The sequence below is a fragment of the Coenobita brevimanus genome, chromosome 13 (genome assembly GCF_032717465.1).
Source record: "Coenobita brevimanus isolate Jiangsu-jjx chromosome 13, ASM3271746v2, whole genome shotgun sequence".
NCBI lineage: Eukaryota > Metazoa > Arthropoda > Malacostraca > Decapoda > Coenobitidae > Coenobita > Coenobita brevimanus.
In genome coordinates this window covers 39145097-39171541 of record NC_136966.1, presented here as the reverse complement: position 1 = coordinate 39171541, position 26445 = coordinate 39145097, and the positions used below count along the sequence as shown (strand labels likewise).

The 26445-nt window shown below is 41.8% G+C and overlaps 1 protein-coding gene across 1 annotated transcript in view; it reads left to right on the top strand.

The window, feature by feature from the left end:
• LeuRS-m (Leucyl-tRNA synthetase, mitochondrial) overlaps positions 1-26445 on the top strand; it is a 370394-nt gene that overhangs the window by 304669 nt on the left and 39280 nt on the right. Inside the window, exon 11 of the mRNA XM_080284805.1 lies at positions 9474-9615. Within this exon, the coding sequence (XP_080140931.1) occupies positions 9474-9615 (142 nt within the window). The remainder of the gene's footprint in view (positions 1-9473; positions 9616-26445) is intronic.

The window sequence follows — 26445 nt, the reverse complement described above, 5'->3', positions numbered from 1 at the left end:
CAGGTCTCCCGGTTAGGGAGACTTTGATGTTATCCCCATCATCAACATGAAATTGCTTCTGTACATAAAGTCACAGTGTACTTAACAGTACATTACAGTCTTTTGTTATTAAAAACATCTGTTATCTGTTTTTTGATGTTTTAAAGCATTTTGTATAGGTTAGACAGTGGATAAATGTTACAGGGTTTGGGGTTAGAGGCTCCTAGGGTTTTTTTTTGCATAATCTGGCATTTTGACAGTATCTGGCGGGCCTTTGGCTCTATTAAGCTGGATAGTTGGGGGTTTTCAGTAAATGGAAGTGTGCAACTGTATTGCCATAGTTTTCTTAGACTTCTGTCCAACTTCCTATCAGTGGACACACTGGTGGCAACACAAAGAAACTTTGGTGGCAACACAAGTTTCTGTTTATCTCAGTTTATCAAAAATAATAACTACCAGTAATTACAGTAAGCTTGCCCCGAAAGCGTTCGCACCAAACACACTCGCTATTACACACGGTAAATGCTGGGATATGTATAAGACAGCGTAAGAAATAAAGAGCCATTATGAAAACTATTAATTTATACAGGAGGGGCCTTTGAAAGGCCAAACCTTTGAACATCAGTACAGCACGTTTTTTTTTTTTTTTTTTTTTTTTTTTTTTTTTTTTTAACAGAACGGAGGAAGGAAAAACAAATGGAGAAAAAAAATTATCCATACACTAGATTACTGGTGTCCTCTGTTCACAAAATATCTGTAACAGTTAGACTTGAACATTTGTAGGTTGAAATTTGGAGGAAAACAACTCTGGGGAAGCGAGTTCCAGAGAGATGCAGTTCGGGGAATGAAAGAATTCTGATAGGCAGAAGTTCTGCAATATGGTTGAGTGACATTCCAGTCATGAGCGCTACCAGATGCCCGTGTAGCACGAGGGAAGGCATGGAGAGGTGGCATCATGGACGCAACTTCGTCTGAGCATTTGCCAAAAAAGTATCTGTAAAATAATGCAAGGGAGGCAACATTCCTTCTTACTTGCAGGGGAGGTAGTTTATATGTAATGGCAGGGTTGTTAATGATTCTAACAGCTTTATTCTGAATTTTGTCTAGTTGTCTTAATGCAACCTCTCCACAACCATTCCACAAGGGTGAGCAATATTCAAGCTGAGAGCGCACATGACTCTTATAAATTATAGCTAACTGCTCATCGGCGAAGAAGTTACGGACTCTGTACAATAATCCAAGTTTCTTTGAGGCGGTTTTAGCAAGTGATCTGACATGAGAGGTCCAGCTGAGGGCACTATTAAGTGAGACACCAAGAATTTCAATACTTTTGGAGATGGGAATATTAGTAGCACTAAAGGTAATGTACGAATCTGGCAATATCTGTCTATTAGTAAACTGTATATATTTAGTTTTACTAGCATTAAAAGAGACAAGGTTGCTTTGTCCTCATTCACTGATTGCAGATAGATCTTGATTTATGGAGATGGCTGTACTGAGTTGAGAAGTAGAGATATTAGACTTTGTAAATGGATGTCTGAGTGTGAATGAACTATGTAGTGTTGAGTCATCTGCATATGAGTGAATGGGATTGTGAGTGACAGATAAGAGATCATTAATATGAACCAGAAATAGGGTTGGCGCCAGAACTGATCCTTGCGGCACGCCGGCGTTAATTGAGTGGAAATTCGAATATACATCATCTACTTTTACTCTTATTTTCCTGTCACTAAGATAAGAAGAAATCAAAGGAACAAAAGACGTTAGTCCATAGCAAGGGAGTTTGGACAGCAGGGAACGGTGCCATACTCTGTCGAAAGCTTTAGAGATATCAAGAGCTACTGCATGAGTTTCTCCATGTAGATCAATTGATTGATGGATGGTATGAGTTAGGAGATTGAGTATGTCAATGGTGGATCTTTCGTGGCGAAAACCGTATTGTCTATCATTAATTAAGTTGTTGGATTCAAGATGTTTAACAATATGCTTATTAATTAAAGTTTCAAATACCTTACCAAGAGAAGATGTGATAGCTATTGGTCTGTAATTGGAGGGGTCAGACGAACTTCCTTTCTTCGGAACTGGGTGGATATTGGCTTCTTTCCATGAATTTGGGAATAAAGAAGTACGTATGCATAGTCTGAATAATTTAGCTAGGACAGAGGCAAGTTCAGAGGAACACTTTTTCAAAACAATTGGCGGAATTCCATCTGGACTTGGAGCTTTGTTGGTAGGTAAATTGTCTAGGATGGATTTTACAAATCTTGTCTGTATTTTAAGTGGGGCAATTTCGGGAGAATCAAGTTCCAGTACTGAGACATTCTGGCTGGTATCATCTATGGTAGAGTTTCTTGCAAAGGTACTAGCAAAGATATCTGCTTTCCCACGTGGGTCACTTGTAATATTGCCATCTGAAGATTTTAGTGGGGGAATGGAAGATGACTTGTTAAAGTTATTATTGAAAGAATTAAGAGTTGACCAGAATATTCTATTGTCATTAGGGTTGTTAAGTAGTTTTGATGCTTGCTTTTTAAGAAAGTTTGATTTAGATAGATTTAATACAGCTTTTGCATGATTTCTAGCAATTTTAAATTGGGAGAGTGATTCAGGTGTTTTTGATTTTAAGTAAGAGTTATATGCTAATGACTTTTGGGCTGTTGCTCTGGCACAATTGCCATCAAACCATTTTGGAGAGTTTGATCTTTTAGTGAATTGTTGACTTGGTATGAATAAATCCATACCAGCTGGTATTAAGTCACAAATGTGGGACTGGGTAGAATTGGGATCACTAGAGAAGAAAGACTGCCATGGAACATCAGCAAGATAATTTCTAAATCCATCCCAGTCTGCCCTGTCAAAGTGCCATCGGGTCACCCTGACAGGTTCGGAATGGGGAGGTGTAGGAGGGTTAACTAATGAGGCTTTGATGAGATTGTGGTCAGAGGATCCAAGTGGTGACAGTACCTCTATCCTGTATTGATCTGGATTATTTGTCAAGAATAAATCCAAGAGATGGGCATTATGGTCAGGATTATCAGGTATTCTGGTTGGTTGCTTTACCAACTGGGTGAGATTAAACGATTCCGCAAACAGCTCACCTTCTAGACCAGCCTCGTCAGTCCAGGCAGAATGCAATAACCATTCAACATTGTGTATGTTAAAATCACCCAAAATGGTAATTTCATTGCCAAGGGCAAGGTCAAGGTTACTCAACTGAGTGGATATGGAATCAAATACACTGGGTTCCGAAGAAGCATTGGGGGAACGATAAACTACACAGATATATTTGGTAATGTTTTGGCAATTTAATTTATATAATGAGTAATCAAAACTGGATGAAGTGAAGTTTAAAATAGTATCAACTGCATATTGGGATTTGATATAACAACAGGTGCCACCCTTGTTTCGAAAGTTTGTAAGGAGATGGTAACCGGGAAAACAAAATGGAGATATATCGGTAGAGGGTGAGATTTGTGGTTCTGTGAGGAAAAGGGCTAAAGGGGATATGGACTGAAGGAAAAAATGAACTGAGTTTAAATTTGTGGATAGGCCGCGGAAGGCCGCACCGTCACCCCTTTGCCGACGAGCATTCCCGGAAATAGCAACAGTCGCTGCCGGCACAGTCGCTTGATGGCGACCGGGAGGACCCTGTGCCTCCAGCCCTACCCTGCCGGTGGTGGCAATCCGAGGTACCACCTCATTTGATTGTAAGATTGCAGCGGCCATTACTATAGATGTGAATAGAAGGTGTGATATGTTATGCGCATGTAGTGTGGTGTAGACAGTTGAAGGTAGAGGTATTATGAGAGCATGCCGGCCTACTCTCTGTGTAAATGAATGCACTGAAAATGTTCAGGAAAGGGAGATGGTCAGGATCAAGTCCTGAGGGCTGGTGAAACGGGAGCTCCAGCTCTCCCTATCACCAGCTTGCCATCAACCTCGGGAGTACTGCCCTGTTCGACTGGTGCGACAGTCTACTCCTCACGTGCAGTTTGTTTTGATCACATGATCACCTGGGTGGCCATCTTAAATTATTTAGCGAGTGAGACGTTCCCGAGTACAATAGGATGTTATCCTGTGCTCCAACTCCTTTGCTCTATTAATAATGCCTAAGCGATCATCTAACAGTGCTGTTGGGGCTAAAAGGTCTGATAGTGCTCTCACAGTTGCTGAGAAAGTGAAAAGTTTAGCCCAGTTAAGGTCAGGAGTGTCTGTGAATAGTGTAGCGTGTGCGATGGGACAAAATGAGTCCAGCATCCACTTAAATAGAGACAAGGAGAAGAAGATTCGTAAGGCCTACACCAACCTGACCCCCACAAGAACGAAAGTGTGCTTTTTCTCCAGGGACTAAACCCTGGTGAAGACAGAAAAGGCACTGAGTCTTTGGCTGGAGAATGTGCTACAGTATAACGCAGAGTTCCTGTGGACGGCATAACGTTGGCTGAGAAGGCTAAATCCTTCTACGTGTCTTTTCGGGCTGAACTTCCTGTTGAGGATCAAAAGAGTTTACTGCCAGCCCTGGGTGGGTGGCAGATTTCAAGAGGCGCTTCAACCTTAAAATCATTGAGATTACTGGTGAGGCTGCCTCTGCTAATGCAGGCACCGCCCAACACTTCCCGAAGGAACTGAAGAAGATTGTCAAGGAGAAAGGCTCCCTTCCAGAACAGGTGTTCAGCATGGACGAGATGGGCCTGTTTTGAAAGAAGGTGCCCAGCAGGACCTATAGACATCCAGAAGATGGCAAAGCAGGCACCAGGGTTCATGGCTTGGAAGGACAGGATCACCGTCATGTTGTGTGGCAATGCTGCAGGAGATATACTAAAGGCTACAGTTGTCTATGGAGCACAGAGACATCGGGCACTGAAGGGGAAGACCCTAAACTGCCAACCTGTGCACTACATATTCAATATGAAGGCCTGGGTGACGGACATTATCAGCACGGAATGGCTTGAGTGCTACTTTGTCCTGGATGTCAAGTACTACCTCAAGAGCATGAAGCTGCCCTTCAAGGTCCTGCTGGTTATTGACAATGCCCCAGGCCACCCACAGTCCCTCATGGACGTGAATGAGAATGTTCGGGTTTATTTCTTTCTGTCGAACGTAACCTCGATACTGGAATCCCTTGACTAAGAAATAATAGTGGTGCTTAAGACAGCCTGCACCTGCTTGACCTTCGCCAGGATCCTAACTTCCGTTGACAACGACCTCAACGCTGAACTCACCGAATGTTGGAAGTACAGTAGTTCAAGATTTCGGACTGCATGGCATACATCGACGAAGCATGCTGAAGTCTGAAGTGTGAGACTGTGAATGCCTGCTGGAGGCCTTTGTGGCCTGAGGTTGTGAAGGACTTCAAGGGCTTCCCTGAGGTCAGTCCTGAGGTCAGAAAGATCGTTGATTTGGCCAGGAGTGTCGGAGGTCAGGGCTTCTCTGACATGCTGGAGGAGGAGGTTGAAGAGCATATAAATGAGCACCAGCAAGAACTGACAGATGACGACATTCAGGAGCTTTTGAGGTCTTCTGAGGACAAAGATGATAGTCATGATGACGACAAGGAAGGAGAAGCTGTCCCTTGTGGGTAGACCCTGGATTCCTTTGCCTACTTCATCAGGCAAGTCTGTATTCTCCTGGATATTGCCATAGAGAATGACCCCAACATGGGCTGAAGTATTGAATTTAAAAGGATTATCAACAAAGGGATGCAGGCATACAAGGAACTGTACGACCAGATGAAGAGGCAAAGGAAACAGCTTCCCATCACAGTGTTCCTTGCACCACGTCCCTTGCCTCCAGCAGACTCTCAACCTTCGTCTTCAACACCTTCAGCACCTTCATAAGGAATCCCTTCAACACCAGAGTCTTCAGAGCCCCAGCCATCCACTTCTGGTTATAAGTCAGTTCCGAAGCAGGCATTGGAATGTTGACTACTGTATTTTCCACAGTGTTTGTAAGTTAAATATTTACAGTCTGTCCTAGTAAGTTTATGTGCAAGTTATCTATCTATCTATCTATCTATAGCCCGACGCCCTAATCCCGCAAAGGGTGGCCGCAGACAAAACGCCTCCAAGTCACTCTGTCACCCACCATTTGACTCCCCTCCCCCCAACTCACCCCCCCCTCCCTCACATACCTCTCAACTCCATCCCTCCACCTCATCCTCGGTCTACCCCTCCCTCTCCCTCCCTCCACCTCACCTACATACACCCTCTTAGTCAGTCTTTCATTCTCCATCCTCTCCACATGTCCAAACCACCTCAGTGTATTTCTCCTAATCTTTTCAACCACATCCACATCTACCCCACAACGTTCCTTCACTTCTTCATTCGTCAACCTGTCCCTCCATGTCACTCCACATGCTCCTCTCAAGTAACTCATTTCCACTGCTCTCACTCTTGACTTGTTCCCCTCTTGCAAGGTCCACGCCTCGCTTCCATACGTCAGGGTAGGGATCACAATACCATCATGCAGTGACTTCTTAACTTCCATACTCACCTCCCTATTTCTCATCACTGCTTTCAGTGTGCCAACAGCCTTCCTTCCCTGCTGTACCCTTTCACGTACTTCATCCCCCAAAGTTCCATCCTTACTCATCACACTACCCAAGTACTTGAATGCACTCACATTCTCCATATCCTCACCATCCAACCTCACTGCACACTCTGTGACTTCATTCCTCTCAAACACCATAACTTTACTTTTGTTTACATTAACTTTCAGCTTCCTCCTCCTACACACTGTCCCAAATTCATTCACCAAACCTTGCAACTCCCATTCATCTTCACTCAACAATACTGTATCATCAGCAAACAGCAACACCGGAAGCTTCCAAATCTCACCCTCATTCATTAGGGCCACCCCCACATCCACTGCCCTACCTTGTACCTCCTTTACGACCCCATCCATATATATATATTAAACAGCCATGGAGACATTACACACCCCTGTTTCAGTCCCACATTGAGATCAAAGAACTCACTCAGCTCACCATCCACTCGCACCGTAGCCCTAGCTCACCCTCGTACATACTCTTCACAGCACTCAACAATTTCCCCTCCACTCCATATATTCTTAATACCTTCCACATACCTTTCCTATCTATTCTGTCATAAGCTTTCTCCAAGTCCATGAAGGCAGCGTACACTTTCCTTCCCTTCTCTAGATACTTTTCCACTAAACATCTTAGAACAAATATCTGATCTACACACCCTTTTCCCTTCCTAAATCCCCCTTGTTCTTCTCCAACTAGCTCCTCTGTCATATGCCTAACCCTATCAATGAGTATTCTACCATATATTTTACCAGTCACACTAAGAAGGCAAATACCTCTATGGTTACCACATACTTCTCTCTCCCCTTTTCCTTTGTACAGAGGAACAATTATACCTGATTTCCAGTCCTCTGGAACCCTTCCCTCTTCCCAAGCCAATCTACACAACTTCCATATCCACTCCACAGCAATCTCACCCCCATACCTAAGCATTTCACCACACACTCCATCAATTCCTGGGGCCTTTCCCAGCTTAATCTTCTTCATCACTTCCACTACTTCTGACCTACTGATCTCTTCCTCCCTCCTCTCATCTCTTCTTCTCCCAGCCATTCCCCAACCACTTATACTCACACTGCTCTCACTCTCTACATTCAACAAATCCTCAAAGTGCTCCTTCCATCTCCTCAATTTCTCTCTCTTCTCCATCAACAATCTATTATTCCTATCTTTCACTCCCCTACTATTTCCCCTTTCGCACTGCCTTACTTTCTTTACCTCCTTCCAAAACAATTTCTTACTCTCCCTCCATTTCACACTCAGATTCCTCCCAAACTCTTCATCCACTTTCTTCTTACTCTCCTTCACCAGTCTCTTAACCTCCCTTCTCCTGCTCACATATACCTCTCTCTTCTCTCTCTCATCTTCTCCCCTACCTCTACTCGCCAACCATTCACCATATGCCTTCTTCTTTTGTTCCACAGCTCGTTTCACCTCATCATTCCACCATGCTGTTCCTTGCACACCCTTGCATATTACTATTAAATAAAGTTAGCAATAATAAAGTTTTACCTAATAGACGTCAGAATGTTGTTCTTTCTATTTGTACATTAAATACTTGCTGTAGTACTTTTCCCCAGTACTATATTTGTAAGTTAAATATTTAGTGTTCTGGTATGTACTTGTAAGTTAAAGCACTTAAGTTAAAGCATTAAATAAAGCCATGTAACCAGTTAACTGATTTACATGATTACTGATGATTGGCATCGGAATGTTGCCTTGTGTTTACATATTTATATGTTGAAGATTTGCTGTTCAGTACTGTACTATATTCATAAATTCCAACATTAAATAAACCCTCTAACCAGTTAAAGTGCTTTATATTGATTACCAAAGACAGATGACAGCAAAACACCAGATTTACGGGGCCTAGGGAGCAAAATTAAGAGTAGTACAAACTTACGCGGTTTTGTGCCAAACACGCCGTAGTTGGAACGAAACCCATGCGTTCAGGGCGAGCTTGCTGTACTTTATATTTAGAAGTACTGTATTACATTAATGGTCTGTGGCAACAGTCAGAGTGAGGGGTTTAGTGTTGGTAAGGAGCACCAACTGGATTGAGCCTGTTGGTTCATGTTCAAGGGGTTGTTTGGGTTTATTGCTCACATAATCCCTGAGAGTGAGGCTGGTCACTCTCATCTTAAATGTCAGGACCAACTTGCCTAGCTCCAGACTCCTATGCTCCTCATGGGGCAACACAGGTCTAGATGATAGATGGATGGGTGGTGGATTAGTTTTAATCCTTTAGAGGCAGTTGAAGATTTTTCAGTCTGGCAATGCCACCACGTGCATAGTCCCTTCAGTGTGACTTTATTTTTATTTTTTTTTTATTTATTTTTTTTTTTTTTAGCCACCTTTATGTGATTATGTTCAGCTTAGTAGATTGCTGTAGTGGTAAGAAAGATATGGTACTCTATAACTAACTGTTTTTAAAGATTTCTGTTCTGAGTGGAATGAAAATACTTGCAGAAAGCAATAGAAAATATAAAAATGCATCCTTGTTGTGAAAGGGTTAAAACATTATGGACTACACTACAGTAGCCTAGTGTTGGGCTATTGCTGATGCAAGGAAAATTGCAAAATTCTAATTTTACTACAACTGTCACACTTAGGTACAGTACTGTACTTTGCCCATTATGAAACAATTCACTGATACGTACAGAGAGATTAAGGATGTACTAATGATGTACATTAGCCTTGTTGCTCACATAGAATTTTTAGATGCCTATTGATCATGTGAGTTAAGGTACCTCAGCATGGTCTCATTTCAGGGGGTGGTTGGAATTTCTTGGTCACATAATGCCACTAATGAGGTGAGCCATTGGTCACTCTTGCCTTAAATACCCATACTGAGTAGCCTAATCCATGGCTTGTATGCTTCTGTTGAGACAGTAATGAAATGGATGATAGGTGAATATACAATGTCTAATGATCCCATCCCCCACAGTACTGAAGAGAGAGAGCATCACCGTCAGGAACTTTGGCAGTGTCGCAACAATGTTATCAGGAGAGTCACCAGCTCTCTTGGCCGCTATCACGCTCCCAGTGTTGCCATCAAGACTATGCAGACCCTCACAAAAGCTCTCAGGGTAAGGCTTAGCTGTGATCCCCTTTGCTGTGGTGACATATTAGTTCAGTTTTTTCTTTCTACCATCAGGTTATTTTATTCAGTGTAGGAAAAATGTTTCATATTAAAGGAGTCAGTGGGCTCTGTACCTAATCCTCTGGTTCAAAGTGTCTCTTAAGGTGACTTAAATTATCAGGAGATACCAAGATTAGAATGAAGTATATCACTGGATTGAAGAAGGTAACTTGTTCTGACTCAGTCCTGTGATTGCTCTAATTAAGTTTTGTAGAACTGTAATTGGGAATAAAACTAGGCTAATGATGATGGTGGGAGTGGCATTCTATTTTGAATCAAGAAGAAGTACTAAGAACTCGTGTTTTCTTTACTTGCAGAAGTAATGGAAGTAGCTGGTTCTTATTGCTCAGAGCATTCAAATGGAGTTCCATCACCAATTGCTGTGCTTATTAAGCCAGACTTAACTCCTTCAGCCAGAGGACATATTTTCCTTTTCATTTGCATATCTGCAGACAATATAACTGAGCTAATGAATCTGACCTCTTCTTCTCACATAAGGATAAAATAAATTATGGTTCAGAAAGAAAGTAGAGAGTAAGCACTGCTGATGGAGAACCATCAACAGCATGTCCAGTAAAATGAGCCAGATACATATTCACTCACCAGTCAAGCCCCCAGAATCTTGGCTGTATCTCACAGGTGCTTTTTTTTTTTCCATGTGTTTTTTATTATTGATGCACATCACATCACATTACTTGTCAGATAGTAATAATCTGTCATCTGTCAAGTTGAAATAGGCATACCAGACCCATAGCTTGTGCTTCTCCTTCCAGCCACTTTGATTCTCCATCATTTCCATATACTCATCAGCTTCCACACTTTCTCACACACTTGTTTACAATATCCATCCATAATCTTCATGGCCTACCATACCTCTTCCCATGTTGAAAGTCACTCACTATATCCTTTTCACCATCATTTAGACCAATACATTTCTGCATTATTCCATGAAGTCATATGTCTTTGTAAAATCCCTAGAATTTGTATATTTCAGTAATCATCCCTTGACCCATACGCTCCAAAACTTTCATGATTCTCACACCCTTCCAGTGTCTCTCTTGTTATCTCCACATACTTCCATAATCTACCATGTCATCACCCATTTCCATAATCTTCCCTAGATACATACATTTCCATAATCTCCAATGTTCACATACACTTCCATAATCTGATGTCCTTATACATCTCCATAATCTTTCTCAAGTCTCACATTTATCCATGATATGACTTGGACGGACTGAGCAGTTGGACAACTTAGCAGTGCCTGAGGGCCCAGAGCATCAGGGGGCCTAAGTTGCCCTAGCCTTTTAATCTCATGCCTTATACGTTGTAACTGTCATTAACCTACACCACATCTAAATTATTTTAAATTAATATGGAAAGCCATGGAATTAATCTTAACCTTTTGGTTACGTTGCACATTTATGGTCGTGGGGAAAAAAAAAAAAAAGCCCATATGTCTCGACTGTAGTCCACATTCTCAACTTTTTTTAACCTACATGACTTTAATCTACCACTCTTGAGTGAGTGTGGGCATGATGCTAGTTGCTTTAACTGTCCCTGTAATGTAAACATCCAGCCTGCCTCGACTCGTGGCTGACCACCCACACACCACCCACGCGCCCAAGTTCTTCTGCCTTGCACTCTTTTTTTAGCCTCCTTCAGGTAAGATTTATGCTGGTTAGCTAAATAAGTTCAAGATCAAAGCATATAGCTAACCGTCAATATACGTGCAATGCTAGAATAAAGCGCCAGTATACGAAATTCGAGTGTTTTCTGCTGGGATCTGATCAGGTGTTTCTATCCATTATTGTTGTCTCACTATTTTTCACATATAATCTATCTGTTGGAGGTATACAGGTATATGTATGCAAGATATTGTAGCTCATCCTGTTTGAGTTTATGCACTAGAAAAAAGTGTACGTGGGTGATAAACGTGGATGATAAACTTATTCTGAAAAGATCATTTTTAGGCATAGGCCTAGCATGAAAAAGTGGTGTCTTTTCCTCTCTGTCATACACGTCTCTCAAGTGTGATAAGAGGTAAACCACTGTGATGATGCCCCAGAAATCGGAAGACTAGATAAATTAGCTAAGCATTTTGTTTCCAAGTTTGAAAACAAGAAACAAAAACCAGTTTGCTGTGTGTGCAGTATTGAGCCCTCAAAATGTAAGGTGAAAGGTAAGGGACAATGTAAAATAAAGCAAGCTTTATACTTTTGCAATGATTGTATCAATAAACCTGCATTGTGCCTCATCCCCTGTTTCAAGATATATCATACTCAGAAGGTGTACCAGAGGGTATGTCAGTGTTAGATAGGGTAGATAAACTGTAGTTACATTATTTTTATTTTTCAAGGAACATGAAAGAATGTGATCTCATTACAATTATATTTTTGATTGTGTAGATTTGCCAGGAAGTCTAATAATTTTTTGGAATATCACATCATTATTTTCCATGGAAACTTTGGCAGTATACTTTTGTAGCTGTAACACAGTAAAGCATGGATAATTTCTGTTTTTCAAGGAACATGATAGAATGTGATCCCATGCAGTTATATTTTTTATTGTACTGTATAGATTTGCCAGGAAGTCATTTTATTTTTTGGAAAATCACATTATTTTCCATGGAAACCTTGGCTGTATACTTTTGTAGCTGTAACACGATAAAGCATGGATAATTTGAAGCCTTTAGTATGAATTAGACCTCATATACTCCAATATTAATATTTTTAATGAATTTTTAAAAATGCAATTTTATTTAATAAAAAAAGTCAATTTTGACAAAACTTTCAACTTTCAAGCAGCTCTAATGCTAGATACAAAAACTTTATGTATACATAAACCTATGACACCAATCAGAAACACTGGAAAAGCATTTTCATTTTGGGGTGTAAAAATGCCTGTCAAGGGGAACTGTGTCAATATCGCTGGCAGTAGCCAAAGGGTTAAAACATATAGTAATATACATTACTATTGTAGTAGTAGACCAAGGATGAGGTGGAGGGATGGAGTTGAGAGGTATATGAGGGAGGGGGGGGTAAGTTGAGGGGAGGGTAGTCAAATGGTGGATGACAGAGCGACTTGGAGGCGTTTTGTCTGTGGCCACCCTTTGCTGGATTAGGGCGTTGGGCTATAGATAGATAGATAGATAGACTATTGTAGTTTTCATAGTATAAAAACTATATCATCATCATCATCATCATCATCATCCAGACCTCCATTCCCACCGTAGGGCAGGGGAAGGACTAGCAATGTCCAGACAGTCCAGGTTTACCCAGTCCAATGGGTCATGCTTCCATTCATCATCATTCAGGCCCCCAGAATCCTGGCATTATCTGATATGCCAAAAACTTTCACCACATTCTGTAGCTTCACACAAACGTATCTTATAGAGTAAGTCCGAACGCTGTCACCTTAAAAAAGAGGTGCCAGATCTCTGATCATACACTTCTTCTCACAGCATTCATCCACCCAGTCCAATCTCTTGTCAGTCCTTGAGCCTTACCAACTTCCATACCCCTCATCCTCATACACTCATCCACCACATCCCTCCATCTTCTCCTTGGCCTACCTGGCCTCATCCCTCCATCAGATTTGCTCAGATATACCTTTTTCACCACTCTGTTGTTATCCATTCTCTCCACATGACCATACCATCACAGTACACTCTCATCTATTCTGGTGTCCACAGGCTTCTTGACTCCACATCTTTCACAAATCACATTATTTCATATCCTATCTGCTCTCTGTACTCCACATACATTCCTAAGCAGTCTCGTCTCCACTGCTATCACTCTTGGCTTTTCCTACACCATAGTCTCACATCCATAAGTTAAAGTTGGCACTAACACTCCTTCATATAAGCCTCGTTCAGCTGCAACAATCAAACCTCTGTTCCTTATCAAGGCCTTCATAGCACCAGCTACTTTCCTTTCTTGTGTCACTCTACTTTCCATTTCTTCTGCACATTTTCCTCTCTTTTCTATCACTGTACCCAGGTATTTGAACTCTCTCACCAATTCCAGTCTCTCTCCATTCTCTGTAACATCATGCTGAGTCACCTTCTTTCTCAGTTAGCATCAGTTCACTCTTTTCTACATTTACTCTCAAGGCATTTCACTCACAGACATCAGCAAAACTCTGCAGTAGTTTACCAAGTTCTTTTCTGGTACAGGTATACCTCGATACACGATACCCCTAGATCTTATACCCCGGGTTAGCGATGGGGGTAGAAATACCACCATACTTTTTTTTTTTTTTTTTTTTTAAACATCTCTGACCCTGGGCAAAGGCTTCATGGCCTGTCCCCAAGTCCCAGTAGTCCTCCATGGAACCCAGTAGTCCTACACCACCACATGTCACCGCTTCGGTGCTAACATCCACTGTTCACATTGAACACGTGCTAGGGCTGTCTCACACAGGACTGGTGTATTGGTATTAACGGGGGTATTTTTACAAGGATGAGATGGAGGGATGGAGTGGAGAGGTATATGAGAGGGGTGTGAGTTGGGAGCAGGGCAGTGAAATGGCGGGGGACAGGGTGACGTGGAGGCGATTTGTTTGTGGCCACCCCCGTGTGGGATTGACGCATCTGGCAATAGATAGATAGATAATTGGGGAGTTTTCTGGCAGATTAGTGATGTCTGCTCCTGTGAAATTCAAATTACCTAGTGATGGCCTAACTCTGGTTTAATGATGGGTTTTCCTTTTTTTTTTTTTTATTGATTTTGATGATATTTTACACTGAAATTGTGAGTTTAGGTTGATATATTAACTGTTTTTTGACTTAGATTAATGTGTTTTGATCATAGGTGGGGTGAACATTGTCATTTTGGGGTACAGTTTACTATGTTTGATTTTTTCCAAACTTATATTTGACAGTTTTCAGATTTTTGTTGTTGTTGTTGTTGGTTTTAGTGAGTTATTTACAGGTGTTAGGCTTAGGTTAGCATCTTTTGCAGCTGTTAGACCATTTAGATTTGCTTGAAACTTGTTTTTGGGCTCATTTGGGTGGGTTTAGGACTTGGTTGGGGAGGAAACCCAAGGCTCAGAAATGCATCCCTATTCTTTACATCCTTAATCTGCCCCAAGATATGATGCCCTGCCTAATGATGGGTTTCTACTTAACCAATTGCATCGTTAAACCGGGGCATACCTGTATTTGCAAGTAGCACTGCATCATCAGCATACAACAAATTTGAGATATTCCATCCATCACCATTCATTACCAACGCCATCCCTCTCTCCATTATGCGTGTTTTAACATCTCTCATTACCCCATCCATATATACAGTTCAGTCTTCATACAACATACATGTAGTGAAAATAAAGGTCAATCCAGCAAGGAAAAAACAAAATTTTTAAATGATGCTCACACCATGGTCAGTGCCACAGAATCAACTAAATTTAAGTGTGTTTGCTAATGTTGACAGTATTGTAAATAAGGTGACAGAGTTTCAGAACCTTGTAAACAGTTTGAATCCTTCTACTGTTTGTTTAAATGAAAAAAAAACCTCAATGATCAAATAAGCTCCACAGAGATTTTTGATGCAAATCATTTCATTGTATACTGCAAAGATAGGAGTATACAGTATGCACCTGGTGGTGGGGTAGCTATACTTCTGAGAAAAGGTTTATTGTCCATGGACACTAGTGTTAAGTTTTTGAATGAGCATGCCTATGATGAAGCAACGTGGTGCGAGGTGTTTTTGCAAGGAAGAAGGGTTCTGTTAGGTACAATTTACCGCCCTCCTGCTCAGACAAGAGAAAAAAATTATCTTCTGTGTGACCTGATTAGATTAAGTATGAATATAATAAGGAGGCCCAAGTTTTGTTCTGTGGAAACTTTAATTTTGGTGTTGTGTGTTGGGAATCAAATACCATTATGAGCAATGGTCAACATGTGATCGATCCACGTAAGTTCCTGGACACTACAAATGATTGCTTTTTGTACCAACATGTTCCTGGACACACACATAATATAGATGGCATTAACCCTACTAGGCTTGATCTGGTTTTCTCAAGAAGCATTCAAGATGTTGACAATATCAGTTTACATTCTCCATTAGGAAAAAGACATCATGCAGTTATTTCTTTTGACTTTGTTGTATAGTGGTTCTGTACAATTAAGTGACAATGATTCTTACAAATACTGTTTTCATAAAGGAAATTATGAAGGCATCAGGTTAAAGTTGTCAGAGGTAGACTGGCAAGAGAGTTTTGCTGACAAATCAGCTAATGAAATGAATGAAACGCTTGTGAGGATCTTGCATGATTTAATTAGGGACTTTGTGCCCAGGATACATTGTGGGACTAAGAAAGTTAAACCAATGTGGATTTTTTTTTTTTTTTTTTTTTTTTAATAACAACAGAGGAAGGAAAAACAAATGAATAAAAAAAAAAAAATCCATACACCGGATTACTGGTGTCCTCTGTTCATAAAATATCTGTAACAGTTAGACTTGAACAGCTGTAGGTTGAAGTTTGGAAGGAAACAACTCTGGGGAAGCGAGTTCCAAAGAGAAGCATTACGGGGAATGAAAGAATTCTGATAGGCAGAAGTTCCACAATATGGCTGAGTGACATTCCAGTCATGAGCGCTACCACATGCCCGTGTAGCACGAGGGAAGGCATGGAGAGGTGGCACCATAGATGCAACTTCGTCTGAGCATTTGCCATAAAAATATCTGTAAAATAATGCAAGGGAGGCAACATTCTTTCTTACTTGTAAAGGAGGTAGTTTATTTGTAATGGCAGGGTTATTAATGATTCTAACAGCTTTGTTCTGAATTTTGTCTAGCTGTTTTAATGCAACCTCTCCACATCCATTCCACAAGGGTGAGAAATATTCAAGCTGAGAGGGCACATGACTCTTATAAATCACAGCTAACTGCTCGTCAATGAAGGAGTTACGGACTCTTCATTAATCCAAGTTTCTTTGAGGCGGTTTTAGCAAGTGATCTAACATGAGAGGTCCAGCTGAGGGCATTGTTAAGTGAGATGCCGAGAATTTCAATACTTTTGGAGATGGGAATATTAGTAGTACTGAAGATAATATACGAATCTGGCAATATCTGTCTATTAGTAAATTGTATATATTTAGTTTTACTAGCATTAAATGAGACAAGGTTGTTTTGTCCCCATTCACTGATCGTAGATAGGTCTTGATTTATGGAGATGGGTGTATGAGTTGAGAGGTAGAGATATTAGACTTTGTAAATGGGTGTCTGAGTGTGAATGAAGTATGAAGTGTTGAGTCATCTGGATATGAGTGGATGGGATTGTGGGTAACAGGTAAGAGATCATTAATATGAACCATGAACAGGGTTGGGGCCAGAACTAATCTAGTGACAAATCAAATAGATGCCAAAGAAAAATCATGGAAAAGACTTAAAGCAAAGAAGACACACGAAAGAGTGAAGAAGTACAGACAAGAGAGGAACAAAACAGTAAGTGCTGTAAGGAGAGTTAAGAAGGTTTTTTGTAAAAGGCTGTGTGAGGACATCAAGGTAAACCCAAAACATTTTTGGAGTTATTTAAGAAGTAAAACTAATCTAAAAGAAAATGTTTTCCGAGTAAGGAAAAGTGATGGCAATTTGACCAAGAATGACTACGAGACAGCTAGTGAATTCAATAAAGCATTTTATAGTGTATTTGTTAAAGAGTCTTGGCAGGATATACCAAGTTTTGACATTGCCTACAATGGTCCAAAGATTGAAGACATTAATGATACTATTGGCCTGGTAGAGGGTCTCTTGAAAACACTGGATGTTAACAAAGCTATTGGGCCAGATGGTATACACCCTAAACTTTTGTCAGAGTGTCATAAAGAGCTGGCTTTACCAGTTTCAGTGATTATAAATAGTTCTATTAACACAGGTGAGGTACCAGTTCTGTGGAAAACATCTAAAGTGAGCCCAGTTTATAAAAAAGGTGATAAATTGGATCCATTGAATTACAGACCAGTGGCTTTGACATGTGTGCTCTGTAAAGTACGTGAGATTATGATAAGGTGTAAGTTGATAAAGCACTTAGAAGACAATAATCTAATCAGCGACAAACAACACGGTTTTAGACGAAGGAGAAGTACCCTAACTAACCTTCTGGTCTATATCGAGAGCTTGACAGTTGCAGTGGATCGTCAAACACCATTAGATAAAAATTATTTAGACTGTAAGAAGGCATTCGATACAGTACCCCATATACGATAATTGACTAAGTTGAAAGCCTTTGGAGTAGAGGGTAAGCTATTAAAGTGGATAACTGACTTCTTATCTGACAGAGTACAGTTGGTGGAAATTAGAGGAGTGAAGTGAGGAAAGTTGGAAATAACTTCGGGAGTGCCCCAGGGATCAGTACTTGGTCCGGTTGTATTTTTAGTGTTTATAAATGACTTGGCTGAGGAGTTGGAGTGTCAAACCTTTCTGTTTGCTGATGACACTAAAATTTTTAACTCTTACACTGCGGGCTTGTTTTCCAATGTTTTGCGTGTCCCGCGGGCATATTCGGGCTCCGACAGACTCTCAAAAAATATTTGCCAAAAATCAGTTAGTAGTTCTAGAATATTAAAAGTACATATGCATATGGCACAAACCTTCAGCTTTCTCCTGGGATGTTTGTTGAGCCTTCGTCGATTACCGTAGGACTTGTGGAGACCTCTGAAGTTGGGTAACGAAGTCTCCACTTTACACTTCCCGATAACCCGTAATATGAATACCACAGCCAGATATTATCACTAGAAACACTATTCTATGATTATCAAGTAGTTTCGGATCCATACTCCAAAAAAAAAACACTGTGAAAGCAATGAAAATTACGACCGCGTATGACCTTCCCACTTGCGCTAGTTCGCTGTTGGTATTCAGTCATTTATTATTCATAAAACCCCTCACACTTTATATTTCTATTACTATATAACACTTATATATATCTGGAGTCTTTATCCATAAGTTTCCTTCAGTAGTATTAGTTTATTGTCACTGAGGTCATTCAATTTTTCATTCAGTAAAATACGTAGAGAGCCACGGATTCACTTTCACTGTTATAACCTCAAGTATTTGTACTCATATTCTTATATTACTAATTACTTACATTTCTATTGACATTTTCTATTGTATTTTCAATATTTACACTTCTGTTTTACTTCTATCTATCTATCTATAGCCCGACACCCTAATCCCGCAAAGGGTGGCCGCAGGCAAAACGCCTCCAAGTCGCTCTGTCACCCACCATTTGACTCCCCTCCCCCCAACTCACCCCCCCCTCCCTCATATACCTTGCAACTCCATCCCTCCACCTCATCCTCGGTCTACCCCTCCCTCTCCCTCCCTCCACCTCACCTACATACACCCTCTTAGTCAGTCTTTCATTCTCCATCCTCTCCACATGTCCAAACCACCTCAGTGTATTTCTCCTAATCTTTTCAACCACATCCACATCTACCCCACAACGTTCCTTCACTTCTTCATTCGTCAACCTGTCCCTCCATGTCACTCCACATGCTCCTCTCAAGTAACTCACTTCCACTGCTCTCACTCTTGACTTGTTCCCCTCTTGCAAGGTCCATGCCTCGCTTCCATACGTCAGGGTAGGGATCACAATACCATCATGCAGTGACTTCTTAACTTCCATACTCACCTCCCTATTTCTCATCACTGCTTTCAGTGTGCCAACAACCTTCCTTCCCTGCTGTACCCTTTCACGTACTTCATCCCCCAAAGTTCCATCCTTACTCATCACACTACCCAAGTACTTGAATGCACTCACATTCTCCATATCATCACCATCCAACCTCACTGCACACTCTGTGACTTCATTCCTCTCAAACACCATAACTTTACTTTTGTTTACATTAACTTTCAGCTTCCTCCTCCTACACACTGTCCCAAATTCATTCACCAAACCTTGCAACTCCCATTCATCTTCACTCAACAATACTGTATCATCAGCAAACAGCAACACCGGAAGCTTCCAAATCTCACCCTCATTCATTAGGGCCACCCCCACATCCACTGCCCTACCTTGTACCTCTTTTACGACCCCATCCATATATATATTAAACAGCCATGGAGACATTACACACCCCTGTTTCAGTCCCACATTGAGATCAAAGAACTCACTCAGCTTACCATCCACTCGCACCGTAGCCCTAGCTCCTTCGTACATACTCTTCACAGCACTCAACAATTTCCCCTCCACTCCATATATTCTTAATACCTTCCACATACCTTTCCTATCTATTCTGTCATAAGCTTTCTCCAAGTCCATGAAGGCAGCGTACACTTTCCTTCCCTTCTCTAGATACTTCTCCACTAAACATCTTAGAACAAATATCTGATCTACACACCCTTTTCCCTTCCTAAATCCCCCTTGTTCTTCTCCAACTAGCTCCTCTGTCATATGCCTAACCCTATCAATGAGTATTCTACCATATATTTTACCAGTCACACTAAGAAGGCAAATACCCCTATGGTTACCACATACTTCTCTCTCCCCTTTTCCTTTGTACAGAGGAACAATTATACCTGATTTCCAGTCCTCTGGAACCCTTCCCTCTTCCCAAGCCAATCTACACAACTTCCATATCCACTCCACAACAATCTCACCCCCATACCTAAGCATTTCACCACACACTCCATCAATTCCTGGGGCCTTTCCCAGCTTAATCTTCTTCATCGCTTCCACTACTTCCGACCTACTGATCTCTTCCTCCCTTCTCTCATCTCTTCTTCTCCCAGCCATTCCCCAACCACTTATACTCACACTGCTCTCACTCTCTACATTCAACAAATCCTCAAAGTGCTCCTTCCATCTCCTCAATTTCTCTCTCTTCTCCACCAACAATCTATTATTCCTATCTTTCACTCCCCTACTATTTCCCCTTTCACACTGCCTTACTTTCTTTACCTCCTTCCAAAACAATTTCTTACTCTCCCTCCATTTCACACTCAGATTCCTCCCAAACTCTTCATCCACTTTCTTCTTACTCTCCTTCACCAGTCTCTTAACCTCCCTTCTCCTGCTCACATATACCTCTCTCTTCTCTCTCTCATCTTCTCCCCTACCCCTACTCGCCAACCATTCACCATATGCCTTCTTCTTTTGTTCCACAGCTCGTTTCACCTCATCATTCCACCATGCTGTCCCTTGCACACCCTTGCATCTCCTCCTCACTCCACAAACCGCCTCACACGCTGCGCTTATCTCTTCCGTGAATATCTTACATACACTTACTTACTTACACTATGTTATTCACTGTCACTTTCAGTAAGATAAAACTATATTACACTGTTCAGTCATATGTACTGTACATCCATTGCTTTCACTTGCTATTTACACATTATTTACACATTATTTTCCTTTCCCACTTGCACTTTTAGAACTGCTTCTGGCTGTGGTAATCAAAGAAGCAGGTAACACAGAGGGAAACCTGGCACTCAGCGCACTGCCAAGAGGTGCGTTTGTGCTCAGGTGTGCGTTGGGTGGTATGTGCACACACCTGGCACCTGCGGATCGCAGCCTTCCTCCTGGTTGTGGCAGGCATTTGCACCAGTCTGTGCCGATCCATATACGCCCTCTGCTCAAGTCGGTCGGAAAGTGTTACTGGATGGCTCCTTGGAGTTGCTGCTGTCACCCTACCGTATCTTTCAAGCAGCTGTTGAACACAAGTCCTGACGAACAACCTCAGGGAGAAGGACTTGGGTGGCTTGACCTTCATCTTGTACAGGATGAAGGCGTTCAGCATCGTCATGTCTATGAGATGCAGAAAAACTTTCCTGTACCACCTAGTATTCTTCCTAAGGCAGTCGATCTCTCCAATCATCATGTCGGACTTGTCCACCAGCCGCATGTTGATATTGTAGTCTAAGACAGCATCAGGTTTCCTCACAGGTTCGCCTGTCCTACGGTCGACCTTCCCACTGTCTGTCATTTCCCCCTTGTGTACGGTGGTGAGCATGTGCACGACCCTCTTGTCATGCCACCATATTGCCAGCATCTTCTCAGACTTGCGTAGGTGCATGTCTCCTCGCTGCGAGGTTCCTGCCTCTGGGAATTTAGGGAAGTGGGCACGATTACTCTTGATAGTGCCACAGGAGCCGATGCCGTGCTCTGAAAGGTATTTGGCAAGTTTCGGTGCTGTATAATAGTTGTCTGTATACAGCACATGATTCCCACCAAAATACCTTTCAAGGAGCACCTTCACTACACAGCCTGAGAAGCCAAGGGGGTGTGTTTTAACCAGATCGACAGTGCTGGCTGAATATATGACGAAGTCAAGGATGTACCCCGTCTTACAGTCGCACAGTACAAAGAACCATTCCAAAGCGATGGCGTTTGCTTGGAATGTACTGAACAAACCGAAGACGTCCTCTGAACAAAACCAAGGATTCGTCAATGACAGCCTTCTGAAAGGGGTGGAAGAATGACATAAACTTATCCTTCATTCTGCTCAGAATCTCCCGGATCTTCCAGAGTGGGTCGGTTTGGGAAGGTACATCGTCGTCGGCAAGTGCAGGTTTCCCATGATGTTCCGGAAGCGATCTCTGGCCATGTACTTATTGAAGGTGGGTGAGGGTAGTAAGGGGTCCATGGACCAGTATTCTTCCAACTCATGCTTCTTGGAGTGTGGCATGAGAAGCATGAGGGCAAAGAACACATACAGCTCCTGCACTCCCAGCATGGACCACTGTTGCATCTTGGCTGCACCTGTACCACTTGCAGCACGTTGTGATTCATACCTGTTGGTCTCATCACATATGTGCTGCATGACTTCGTCATCGAGGAAGGCCAAAAGGAAGTCCACACACTCAGCATCCTCGTCAAGAGTGAAGGCAGGCTGTATTCCTGAGGAACTCTCGTCAAAATGGAGATGTTCAGGGACAAAATCGGACCCTTCCGTCCATGTGAAGGCGTCCAGGATTCCCTGTCATGGCGGTGTAGGGTGGGTGAGGGTGGAGGGTGGCTGTTTGGCAGATTTATCTGGTTCAAGGTCACTCGCACTGACCCTGGGTTGCCGTACAGCACTAGCAGCCCTTACTCTACTGGCAACTCTACTTTTACGGGTCAGGGATTTACCTCTTCCTCTACGGCCTGCCTTCACTGTTGATGCTGGTGGTGACTCCGACGACGAAGACTCCGGAGAAAATTCAGCAGAAGAAGAGGAAGAAATGAGTGAAGTGGGGCTTGGGGAACAGGGAGGTGAATCACCTCGGGACTCATGGTGGGCTGGGTCACGCGGGGCCATTGTTCCGGGGCTAACCCGCCACCTTTTCATTCCCTTCCCAAATTCCTTCCCTTGCTGCACTAACAGCTCCTTTCCATTGGAGCTAGGATAACTTGGGACACTGAAGCACTCGTACTAGTAGTTTCTGGCATGATTTCCTCACCCGGCTCATCACACGAATCCCCCGAAGGGTCATAGTCACTATCCATCATTATCATTGATAATTCGGCTAGTTCACATTCCACTGCAGAGTCACTTAGGCCTTTCCTGCTTCCCCCACGAGTTTTTCTGGGTGTAGAGGTCACGGGGCCTTTGCAATGGGCGCAGAAGTGGCAGATATGGCGGGGCGCGAGTGCGACATGCTTTGACCACAGAGGAGGACAAGGAACTAAATGGCACGGCTTATCTGAGAAGGCAAGGGTTGACAGTGACATTGGGGCTGACAGCTGCTAACTTACATGCTAAGAAATTATTGGTAGAAAATCTTGGCAATACATAAAGAAATAGGTAGTTCCAGGTGAATGTAAATGTCACTTAGGCTTCTCCCTTCCTTTCTGATATATATTTTTATTACAGAAATAGATTACAAGGCATAATTCAAAGGGGAAATTACCGTGGGAATTTAGCGAATGAATGCATGTGAGGTGTTGTCAGGTGATAATTAGCCAGTTCCTGGTGTATACCACTACCACTTACCTTATTTTTTTTGGTATATATTATTTTGTATAAGTATAGGGCATACGGGGAGATTTGCTTAGCGCAGCGCTGCAGGGCAGGCGATAGGAAAGGGTAAAGGAGGGGAGGTAGGGAGGGGAGTCAAGAACAGTGGAAAATGGCTAAATTGTCAACAATGGATGGAGTACAGATGAGATTAGGAGTGCGGACTATTGGTGGACAGTAGCAGTACATGCTAAAAAATGATTAGTAGGAAATCTCGAAAATACAGAAAAAAGTAGGTAGTTCCAGGTGAATGTAAATGTCACTTTGGCTTCTCCCTTCCTTTCTTATATAATTTTTTTTTACGAGAATAGATTATACGGCATATTTCAAAGGGGAAATTTCCGTGGGAAATTAGCGAACGAGTGCACATGAGGTGTTGTCAGGTGATAATTAGCCAAATCAAGGTGTATAGCACTATCACTTACCTTATTTCTTTTTGGTATATGTTATTTTGTATAAGAATAGGGCATAGGGCTTATGTCAATGGATGAAATCAGTGGATAATTCCGGGGGAAATTTGCTTTAGCGCAGCGCGGCCGGGGAGGTGAGAGGACAGGGTAATGGAGGGGAGGTAGGGAGGGGAGTCAGGAATGGGGAAAAATGGCTAAATTGTCAACAATGGATGGGAGTACAGATTTGGAGTGCTGACTAGTGTTGGACATTGGCAGTAATGATAGATGATACAAGCCACCACTTGTAAGCCCGGGATAATTCACAAAAATGACGCCCCGCGGTATGATCCATTGCGCCCGAGCGTCGCGAAAGTGACGCCCAGCGGTTAAGGGGTTAAGGAAATTAACAATTTCGAAGACATCCAATCTATGCAGAGGGGCTTGATGAAACATCAAGAATGGAGTAAAAAATGGTTGCTTGAGTTCGACAGTAGTTAGTGTGTGACTATGCACATAGGGCACAGAAATCCTGGGCACGTGTATGAATTAAATGGGGTTGAATTAAAATCATCTGAAGTAGAAAATGATCTTGGAATGTTAATATCATCTGACCTTAAGCTGACCCAGCATATTACAAATGTAGCAGCCAAAGCCAACAGGATGGTAGGACTGATCAAATGGAACTTCTCTCATATGGACTTGAACATGTGTAGAACTTTGTATGCATCCCTAGTATGATCTCATTTGGAGTATGCGGTGCAAAGCTGGTCACCGTATTATAAAAAGGTCATTATCGAATTAGAGAAAGTACAACGTAGGATGACCAAGCTTGTACCTGAACTCAAGGACTTGGACTATGAGAAATGATGTGAGCGACTGGACCTGTTAGCGCTGGAACAGAGAAGATATCGAGGAGATTTAATTGAAACTTATAAAATCCTGAAAGGGATAGAGAATGTTGATTATAGTGTTTTCTTTGAATACATCGAAGGCAGTACCAGGTCGAACACCTGCAAGTTAAAAAAGAGAGGACATTGGAGGACATTAACTAGGGCAAATTCTTTTAGTGTGCGAGTTGTTAATGAATGGAACTCCCTTCCTGAAGAGGTGGCCACTGCCCCTACTGTTGGTGTGTTCAAAGCTAGGTTAGACAGGTGGAAACCAATACCTGAACCTGAATCTGTGTAACAGTGTATGTAATGTGGAGTATTACTTTTAGTGGAGGAGAAGTAAGGAGTTTTGTACGACATTATGTGATCCTGTATGATGATGTCCACATTCAAAGAGTGGTCGATAGATGGGAGCCCCAAAGGAAACTTAAGTCTCTTAACCTCCCATGTACTTGAACTAGGTAAGATTGAACTAGTAAGGAGTTTTGTACGACATTATGTGATCCTATATGATGATGTCCACATTCAAAGAGTGGTCGATAGATGGGAGCCCCAAAGGAAACTTAAGTCTCTTAACCTCCCATGTACTTGAACTAGGTAAGATTGAACTAATAAGGAGTTTTGTACGACATTATGTGATCCTATATGATGATGTCCTCATTCAAAGAGTGGTCGATAGATGGGAGCCCCAAAGGAAACTTAAGTCTCTTAACCTCCCATGTACTTGAACTAGGTAAGTTTGAACTAGGTAACACAAGATAGATCATGCAGAACCTAATGCAAAATCAATTTTGCGCTAAAATGTGACATATATTTACATGCAAAATAGGGGGTTAGGTTCTAGTCGCTCCATCTTTTTCGTTAAAAATATATTTCGAGATAGGTTATCATAAATATGTCTGCCTTAAGACACCCAAGACATTTTACATATGATCTCGCCGACTGGACACATCAGTGCATTCTAACCTACCCTAACCAACTAGTTTTTCCCCCTGATACTCCCCATAAAATTTTTACCACCAAGGATTGCCACTAAGCCTCTTGAAAGTCTTCATTACCAATCAAGCAAAAGCTTCTGACCTAACCAACAAGTGAATAATGGCAGCCCAGCATTACACATATTTCACCAGGAATCACTTTTGGCTCACTCAGAAAAAAAAAAAAAAAAAAATGCAGTCTGAAACTATTTTTGTAAGTCATTAGTCATCAATAATAAAAAAAAAAACTATACTGACGTCATCAGCATGGAATGATTGCTTACTTCTTGCTTCTGAGATACACACAAATGCAGTAAATGTGAATAATAAACAAGTCAGCCAAGCAATATAATTTGTATGACAGTACAGATATAATTCACAAGAACTGAACTCACATAATTATCTTCCCTAACTATTTACATCAACACATAGTGTCTTCACATAGCGTACAAGCCGAATTTTCTTGACCAAAGACCGTCAGTTCATAACAAAGGTCGGGCACAAAGCCTTTTTTTTTTTTTTTTTTCCACGTTGCACTAAAGGCGAAAAATGAATTTTACTGCTCCTTCATCA